A 9,095-nucleotide genomic window follows, 5' to 3' on the forward strand; every position below is an offset into this window, starting at 1 on the left:
AGGCCCACTTCGGAAGAGGCCCAGTCGCCTTCCAAGGTTTTGGTTGTTCCACATCGCTCCAGTCTCCTCCTCCGGCTCTCGCCGCCGGCCGCCCCTCCCCGGCCCTCCTCTGCTCCGCTCCCCGCCGACAGCAGCGCTCCTTCTTCCTCTTGCCTCGGCCCGTTCTTAGGCGATGCCGGAGACGGAGGAGGAAGGTGCGGGGGCGGCGGTGGCGGAGGCGGAGGCGGAGGAGGAGGCGTACGAGCAGGAGGACGGGGATGGGGAGGAGTACGACGAGGATGAGGAAGAGGGGTACGAGTTCGGCGACGCGGCGGACGCGGCGCAGTGCGTGGAGATGGCGGAGCGGGGGCCCGGCGGCGCCGTGGCCACCGTCAGCATCCGGGACTTCGAGGCCCTGGCGGCGCTCTCGCGCAAGCGGAAGGCCCTCCCCGAGGAGCCGCCGCAGGGGGACGACCCCTCCAAGCGGCGGAAGCAGCCGGGTGAGCTCTCCGAGGCGGAGTCGGCGAACCTCTTCGACCAGCTGATGGAGGGGTTCGGCCTCCGGCGGAAGAAGCGGCGGAAGTCCAAGGACGGCAAGAGGAAGGGGCGGGCGAAGGGGCGGAGGAACCGGTGCGGCCCCGAGGTCATCAAGAAGCTGGGCGACGCCACCCTGCTCTTCACGGAGAACAGGTTCAAGGAGGCCATCCCCATACTGCACGAGATCGTGCGGATCGCGCCCAACCTGCCCAACTCGTACAACCTGCTCGGCAGCATCTACAAGGAGAACGGCGAGATCGACAAGGCCATCAACTTCGTGATGCTGGCAGCCTACGTCTCGCCCAAGGACGTGTCCATGTGGAGGAAGCTCATCGACCTGGCTCTCAAGAAGGAGGATGCTGCTCTGGCAAGGCACTGTGTTATCAAGGCAATGAGGGCAGACCCGGAGGATGTGGGGCTCAAGTTTGATTGCGCCAACATATATCGCACCCTCGGTGACTGCCACAAGGCCGCGGAGATATACGAGCAGATTGTCGGGATTAATCCTTCCAACACCGTCGCTCGTAAAGCGGCGGCGCAGATGTACAGAGACTCTGCTCAGGTTGATAAGGCCATTAGTTTGTTGGAGGAATTTGTCAATGCTCAGACTGCAAACGTCGACTGGGGTCTTCTCGATTTGCTGATATCCCTTTATCTGAGAAGTGATGCCCATGGTGAAGCTCTGGGGCAGATCCAGAAGGCACAGCTGGTGTTGGGATCTGGACAGAAATTGCCCGTACGATTGCAGGCGAAACAAGTTATCTGCCAAGCTTATCTTGGAGATATGAAACATGCTGAGGTATTCCTTCAGGGTGTGCATTTGGGGCGCTCAAAAGAGAATGCTGATATGGTTAAGGAGGTGGCTAGCACTCTTCAAAGTTTGGGGCAGTATGAGTATGCACTAAAATTTTACTCGATGATGGAAGACGTTGCTGTTCATAATGATGGTAGTTCATATGTGGAAGCTGCTCAATGCTACATGGTAATGGGGGAGAAAGGAAAAGCTATTCCTTGCCTCTATAAAGCTTTAGAAGGCATGGAGGACAATGTTGATGTACGGATAACCTTATCTTCCCTTCTTGTTGACGAGGATAAGAGCAATGAAGCTATCAAACTGCTTTCTCCCCCTGAAAATCCAGAGTTGCAGTCCGCTGATATCCCAGACCATCAGAAACCTTGGTGGCTTGATGGGGAAGTAAAGATGCAGCTTGCCAAACTTTACTACAACAAAGGCATAATGAAGGAATTTGTGGAAACCATTTTTCTTCCCATTCTTGAGACACTGGATATTGAGTATGCTAATCGAAGGGTCAAGGTGCATAGGAAGCTTACAAATGATGTTCTGCAGGAAAGAACTAAAGTGCTGGGTGAAGCACGTCAAGACAGTGTATTTCAAGGATGCAGGCCTATAGCATCAACTGCAGAGTTAGTGAAGGCAAACAGAGCAAAGAGATTGCTAGAGAAAAGGGCAGCGTCAAATGATGATATGATGAAAGATGATACACGGAGAGCAAAGCAGGCACCTCCTCTTCCTGGTCTGCTGACAAATGTGGACAACCATCAGCTTGTGTTAGATCTCTGCCGAACATTGACTTTGCTCCAGCGATACTTTGAGGCGCTGCAAATTATCAATCATGCTCTTAAACTTGGAAATGAGCCCCTCTCTGATGACATCAAGGAGGAACTGCGGTCCTTGGGCGCTGAAATAGCATACAGAGCTCCAGATCCCAGTCCTGGTTTTGATTATGTCCGTTATGTAGTTCACAAGCACCCGCAATCCATCTCTGCGTGGAACTCCTACTACAAGGTGACATCAAGAACAGAAGAGAAAGGTCATTTTAAGTTTCTTCTTCGGGCAAGAAGGGACCCCAAGTGTGTGCCTCCTAAAATCATATCTGGGCATCGGTTTACTGCTATCAGTCAACACCAGTCCGCTGTTCGGGATTACCTGGAAGCGTACAGGCTGGACCCGGAGAATCCTCTAATCAATCTATGTGTTGGTTCGTCCTTGATCAACCTCTCCCTGGGCTTCAGGCTTCAGAACAAGAACCAGTGCATCGTCCAGGCGTTTGCGTTCCTCTACAAGTGCCTGCGCATCGGCAGCAACAGGCAGGAGGCCCTGTACAACATTGCCCGGGCTTATCACCATGTCGGCCTCAAAACCCTGGCGGCCATCTACTACGAGAAGGTTTTAGCCATGGAAGTGGAAGATCACCCCATACCCAAGCTTCCATTCGAGGAGAATTTAGAGGAGCAGCAGGATCTCAGGCCTGGCTATTGCGACCTCCGGAGAGAGGCTGCATTCAATCTGCACCTGATCTACAAGGAAAGCGGGGCAACTGATCTGGCGAGGAGGATACTCAAGACATACTGTTCTTTCTAGGAATTGGTCGTTTATTTACGCAAGTACTTGGCCTAGTCTATGTGGATGCTGCTATGCAACATTGCCATATAATCGTAAAGGCAAGCGATTTTTCATAGTGGAGTCCAAATGAGATTCCAGACGTTGAATTGTTTCTCCTCCCAGGTTTTGTCATACTGGTTTCGGAATGAAAATATACCTATTTCTTCCAATTTGATCATGAAGCAAAATGGATGGAAATCATTTGCTTTACAGCATAAAGTACATGAAAAAGCTGTTTAAAACCACCATATAAAACATTAGATGCAAGCTAGTAATAACAAAAGACAAAACATAATTAGTAGTACCAAACTAAGCCTTCACTGAACTTTATTTATTGAAACATATAGGGGGCAGATAAACTCTACCACCATGTGGTAGCATCAGAGTTTCTTCGAGCATCAATGAACTTATGGCAGTATCATTACCCATCAGACAGTACATTTATTGAAACAGCATTGTGTAGAGCGTCGTAAACTGCTCAAAAATAGAACGCAGGTGCGGTGTCTCAGTGATTCATTGTCAAGATTGGCAGTTTACAACAAGGGTCATCGAGCTAGTAGTGGTTAGACCAATCAGCGGCACTACCGACGCGAGGGATCCCCGAGTCCTTCTTGGCCTCGCTGTCGACCTTGAAGGTGGAGCCACACATCTGGCCTTGGCTGTCCACGCGTGGCACGGCCTTCAGTTCGTTCAGCGGGTGCTCGAAGCTCTGCAGCCCTCCAGATGTGGTGTAGAAGCAGCCTGACGATCATCCAAATGTGGTGTCAAGGTGGTGAGTACCTCAGCTGAATTATACGGATACAAACAAAGATGAGATGGGCAAGCTGTGGCAATGCTGTTCTTTGTAGTGTACCTTTGGGGAATGGGGCGAATGAGTTTCCGCACCCTGCCTTGAGAAGCTCATTGTCGTCAGAGAACACAAGGTGGTCTTCGGAGTCGACGCCCCAGAAGAAGGGGATACTGCCATCAGCATCCTGTTCAAGAATAGCGGTTGCAACTCAAAACCATATTCAACTACAGGTTAAATGTTTACATCCTTCCAGAAGAGAGATGATCTACTCACAGCAGCGACGAATGTGGATTTCGACACCGTGTCGTACAGGATGAAAGCAAACCGTCCACTGAGATCTCTCACGACCTGGCTGGCTGGGAGAGGGCCCCTGTCCCGGAGGGTTCTGTAGGCCTCAATCAGGATGGTAACCTCATTTGCTGTCTTGCTCAGACCGTAGTGTTGCTTCAGGTTGCCAATGTTCTCAACATGTCCTTGGAACAGGCAAAATATGTCATTCACAGAACCAAACATCCTGGATACGAAGACAAAGACAACAAAAAAAACAGAGTCAGGTTAATATAATTCAAGTAACCGGATAGGAAAATAATTCTCAGGAACAATAATCAGGTAGAAAAGAAATTCTATGTTACTCCTATTTGTTGAAATTACCACATGCCTAAGAAACTATCATGTGAAATATTTTCTACAAACGCAACAAAAGGATGTTACTGGAGTCACATCAATGTTCATTATGTTATTCAACTTGGCAGCCCAATAATGCCAATAATGCTATCAGCAAGCATTGATATTCAAGTAAAGGTTGCTTCCTATATCAAAAGAAAATTTGATCTTCGCTTTGAGTGAGTTTAATAAGGCTCAACTCCCAAGTGGTATACGCATTTTACTTTTATTTTGAAAGGTGTGGTATACGCATTCGGTTGCACATGACATGGTTACTGCCATATAAAAAATAGCACCAGTCACCACCATCCGGTGGGCTGGCTGACAAAAGAACAGTTGATTAACATATAAAATTGACACGTATCCAGCCATGTGGACGATGGTACGATGGGCATGTGCAGTGTATCAGAAACTTCAATATTACTTCCCCTTTTCCTGACGAATCTCTAGACAAGGATGCAGAACATAGTCTAGGAAAAATAATGGCACCCCCCAGATTTGAACTAAAACCTTTGACACTTATTTTGGATCCGAGGGAGTTCTACATCATATCTACACAAAAGGGTTCAGACAAGATTCAACAAATATCCTCACATCGCAAGAATTGTTGAATCTCTTCACGCTGGGTCATAATCATCGGTGTTGGATCACATTGTTGGACCCAGAAGAACGGCAGAAATCAAGACAAAAATCAGTCTCAGCAGCTCCAGTGGTAAGCTGGATCTTGGCTGTTTAAAGCGCATAACATTCAGAAATAGTTGCAGCCTTGGGCTAGAGCTAAGCGGCCAAATCAAAATTCCAGTACATAATGCGACGAGAATGATGGATTCGGCCAAATTGTTTCTCTGGGTTCCACTAAGCCCAGCTAAGAAGAGGTTCCCCAATCTACGAGCCTACTAAAACGATCAGATAAATAACTACATCCTGTATCCATCAGCCGGAGGAAACTAACCCAGTTAAGCCGCTCCTAATTTGGACAGGATCTGAACATGCGCACTAACAATGATTAGATTAGCAGCCCATCATAATGGTGGCTGTCACATAACTTCTGTTGCAGATCTGAAGAGTCTGGCCTAGCATTTACGCTGCGGAGTCCCCCAATCGTAGATTAGAAATTAAGGCATAAGACGAGATTAGGCGCGAGGCCGACACCAAACCGCCGAGCATACATCCATGATCCATGCCTGCTGCTTAATCAGCAAGAGAGGAAATAAACAAACACTCTTCATAAACAAAACCCAAGTAGTCCGTTTCCCCAGGATCGCCGGAAAGCTCCAAAACCAGCACGCCACTGAAAACTAGTGTACATCTCTGGCTGGCTGGCTGGCTAGCCCGGAAAAACCAAACAGAAACGGAGATCTCCGCAGGCTCCCAACGGAGACCTCCAAATCCCCGGCGAAGCGACCGCATCACCGACCGGATCAAACACGGCGCAGTCTTCGCATCACCCGACACCGACAGCACTAGAAGCATCGGCAGGCCTACTCGCGGTATTCAGCAAGACCGTGGACGGTGGATACCTGGGGACGAGCGGGTTCTTGTTGGCCGAGGAGTAGGCGAGGGCGCCGGCGGAGCCGAGGCTGACGGTGACCGCGGCGTCGTTGGCGTCGGCGAAGCCCTTCATCAGCGCGGCCGCGCCGCCGCCTCCCACCGCCCCTCCGGCCGCCGGCGGGCTGCGGAGGCCCTCCGGGCACTTGGCCACCGTCTGGTCGAACACGGCCAGCATCTCGGCGCTGCGGTCACCTCTCCGATCTCCCTCCTCTCCCCTCCCCTCTCTTTCCGTGCGCTGTGGGCTGTGGCTGTGCTGTCCCCGTCTCCTTTGTCTGCGTGCTGCGGCGTGATCTCACGGCGACGCTCGGCTCAATGGCCACCCCAAGTCAACAGATATAGGCAGCTCGGTTTCCCGTTCTGCCCCTTGGTCGGTTGGTGGGAAATTCCCGGGGCCTTTCCTGTGGCCGCCAATGGTTTTCTGCATCCTCTTTCACGTACGTGGGGTGTAATAAACCACTGAAAATGCAGGGGAAATCGCAGAAATTCCGAGCAATTCTGCAGCAAAAAGTTGTACATTTATCTGTAGGTTATCTTGTTGTGTTCCGGGGTAGTTTGGTAACTTGTGTAAATAGTAAGTAACCGATCTGGTCCCTGTGGTCTTATCCGTTTTTTTTCTGGTTGATTGATTGAAATCTTATCCAGTTTCGCACTCGTTATCGACGTGGAAAGCTTAGGCCTTGTTCGGTTAATCCCCACCACAAGTGGATTGAAGAGGATTTGAGGGGATTGAGGTGGATTTTGACTTACAGGGAATTTAATCCTTCCCAATCCACTCCAATCCCCTTCAAATCAGTTGCAACCGAACAAGGCCTTAGGAGGGTCTGCCGGGTTTCCTGGGGATCGGGTTAGATTAAGCGCGTCCAGCTAATCTATCTCTGGTGCCAAGAAGTAGAGTAGAGGAGAGGAGAGGAGAGGAGAGCCATTGTTTTCCAAAGCTCGCATGGGTCGACGCCCACGTTTCCAAATGTGTAGTCGTGGAAAACATCATCTCCGATCGTGCTTCCTCCCTTTCAAAAAAAGAAACTATCGCTGGTCCCGTCCTACTGAACTACTTCATCCGTTCCTAAATATAAGTCTTTGTAGACATTTCATTAGTGGACTACATACGGATGTATATAGACATACTTTAGAGTGTACATTCAATCATTTTGCTACGTATGTAGACACATAGTGAAATCGTTTAAAAGACTTATATTTAGGAACGGATGGAGTACCATTTTAAGAAAATGATCGAAAACTATCAATTTTTAAATTTTTGTGATTAAAACTATCAGGTCATGTTGATGACTGTTTTAGTCATTTTAAACACTTTTCTGACAGGTATTGCCCACATGGCAGGTATATGACTACAGTAATGGCACGTAGACGATTTCACTGTGTTGACCCTTTTTACCTAGTTTAGCCTGATCTGACCCATTTTACGAAAAAATCGGATCTAACTCTTTTTCCTATCGCCACTCGCTTTGGCGGTAGGCATACACATCCTACCGCCAGAGACATTGGCGGTAGGGTCGTTTGACTCAGCTACCCAGAAGGAACCATCCGCATTGACCCGACCCCTACCGCCACCTCCTGTGGCGGTACGGAGTGTGTGCTTATCGCCACAGCTGAGGGCGGTAGGAAAAAGGGTTGGATCCGGAAAAAAATGATAAACGGGATCAGATCGGGCTAAAGTTAGCAAAACGGGTCAAAACCGTGAATTTGTCCACGGCACGCGCCTACCGGCCGTTTAAGCCGCCGCTCGGTCGGAACGAGCCAACCCAGGTCAAAACAACCGACCAGCTCGCCCTTCCCGGTATCACTCACTCTTCCTCGCTCACTTTTTGCTTCACTTATGTCCTCTTTCTCTCCTCGCACTCCGGCGAAGGAAAACTCGGCGCGAGCATGCCATCGTGGCCCAACATCAACGAGAGATCTGACGATGGCGAGTACATGAGTGAGTTCGGCAGCATTGTCAACAGTATTCAAAATAGGAACGATCTAGGGTTGTATTGCTCGAACTAGGGAACGAATTCATGAGATCTAGCATATTAGAGGCATCCTCCCTTCCTCCCTCTCCTCTGTTCCGTATCACGAGTTACAAGATGGCCAAATGGTCATTCCTTCATCCCAAAGTCCATTGCTATAGGCAGCGAGTGTAAATAAAAGGAAACATGTGCAAGGCTTCATTGAGCCCATTCACTACTTGGAAGTTGGGTTGGTGCCTTTTGTTCTCGTCTGGTCCGGGTCACTGGCCCACTGGTTGAGTTGGTGTTCCCACCATTGACAATCCCCCCATCTTGAGAACCGGCTTGACCCCAAGCCGCTGATCAATGAAACTGTTGTTGAAGTGAATCAATATCCTCCCAAGTCATCGCGGAAGCATCAGTGCCACTCCATTGGATGAGCATTTGAGGAATTGTCCTATGGCCACAATGACGAACACATTGCAGCAAGATTTTAACAAGAACCTGCAAAAGAGCGTCAATAGGAGGAAGTGTTAGTTTTACCTCATGAGGAGGCAGAACACATTGCCTCAATTGAGATACATGGAATATTGGGTGAATTCAACTTGTTGCTGGCAAATCCAAACAATAGGCAAGTTCCCTCAACTTCTCAGTAATCTCATAAGGGCTACAATATCTGAAAGATAGCTTCTAGTTGGCCATTCTGATAATAGAAGACTGCACATAAGGTTGCAGTTTAAGCAACACCTTATCACCCATAGCAAAATGGTGCTTAGTCATGTGTTTATCAACATGAACCTTCATACGATGATGTGCACGCATCAAATGTTATTTTAATGAGTCCAGCACAACATCTCTACTATCAAGCCACTCCACAATATTTTGAGGCAGAACAATATCAGTTGCAGAGATTCCAAAATGCCAGGAGCATATCCATAGAGTATTTCAAAAGGACTGTGTGGCCCGGAGAGGAGTGCTAGTTGGTATTGTATCAGAACTCACACAAAGGAAGTCATTTAGACCACTTATGGGGATGTGCACTAATAAAACATATGAGATGACACTCCACTTGTTGATTAACACTCTCTATTTGACCGCATGTTTGACGATGGTTAGATGTGCTCATCTTAAGCTTGCCGCCAATAGCCTTCATCACTGATTTCCAGAATATACAAGTGAAGATAGGATCCATGTCTGAGATATTAAACTTGGGCAGGCTATGAAG

General features: G+C 48.8%; 2 protein-coding genes across 2 annotated transcripts; one reads left to right on the plus strand and one right to left on the minus strand.

The window, feature by feature from the left end:
* Window positions 1-18: 18 nt before the first annotated feature.
* Window positions 19-3,090, plus strand: LOC123452182 (general transcription factor 3C polypeptide 3). Its single transcript, XM_045128785.1, has one exon. It carries the CDS (start codon window positions 173-175, stop codon window positions 2,897-2,899), a length of 2,727 nt encoding a protein of 908 aa, XP_044984720.1. The 5' UTR covers window positions 19-172; the 3' UTR covers window positions 2,900-3,090.
* A 129-nt stretch (window positions 3,091-3,219) lies between these two features.
* Window positions 3,220-6,265, minus strand: LOC123452183 (stem-specific protein TSJT1-like). Its single transcript, XM_045128786.1, has 4 exons — window positions 5,894-6,265; window positions 3,984-4,224; window positions 3,774-3,894; window positions 3,220-3,661 (listed from the first exon to the last, which is right to left on the minus strand). The coding sequence occupies exons 1-4, from the start codon at window positions 6,097-6,099 to the stop codon at window positions 3,474-3,476; spliced, it is 756 nt and encodes a 251-aa protein (XP_044984721.1). The 5' UTR covers window positions 6,100-6,265; the 3' UTR covers window positions 3,220-3,473.
* Window positions 6,266-9,095: the final 2,830 nt, after the last annotated feature.

This window comes from Hordeum vulgare, chromosome 5H (genome assembly GCF_904849725.1).
Source record: "Hordeum vulgare subsp. vulgare chromosome 5H, MorexV3_pseudomolecules_assembly, whole genome shotgun sequence".
In the NCBI taxonomy this organism is placed as follows: domain Eukaryota; kingdom Viridiplantae; phylum Streptophyta; class Magnoliopsida; order Poales; family Poaceae; genus Hordeum; species Hordeum vulgare.

Bases quoted from the DNA above. Each gene is read 5' to 3' on its own strand.
- LOC123452183 (XM_045128786.1), bottom strand. From the start codon at position 6,099: ATGCTGGCCGTGTTCGACCAGACGGTGGCCAAGTGCCCGGAGGGCCTC. The intron at 3,895-3,983 runs GTGAGTAGATCA...ATTCTTGAACAG, and splicing joins AATCCACATTCGTCGCTGCT to GATGCTGATGGCAGTATCCC. The intron at 3,662-3,773 runs GTACACTACAAA...GATGATCGTCAG, and splicing joins ATTCGCCCCATTCCCCAAAG to GCTGCTTCTACACCACATCT.
- LOC123452182 (XM_045128785.1), top strand. From the start codon at position 173: ATGCCGGAGACGGAGGAGGAAGGTGCGGGGGCGGCGGTGGCGGAGGCG.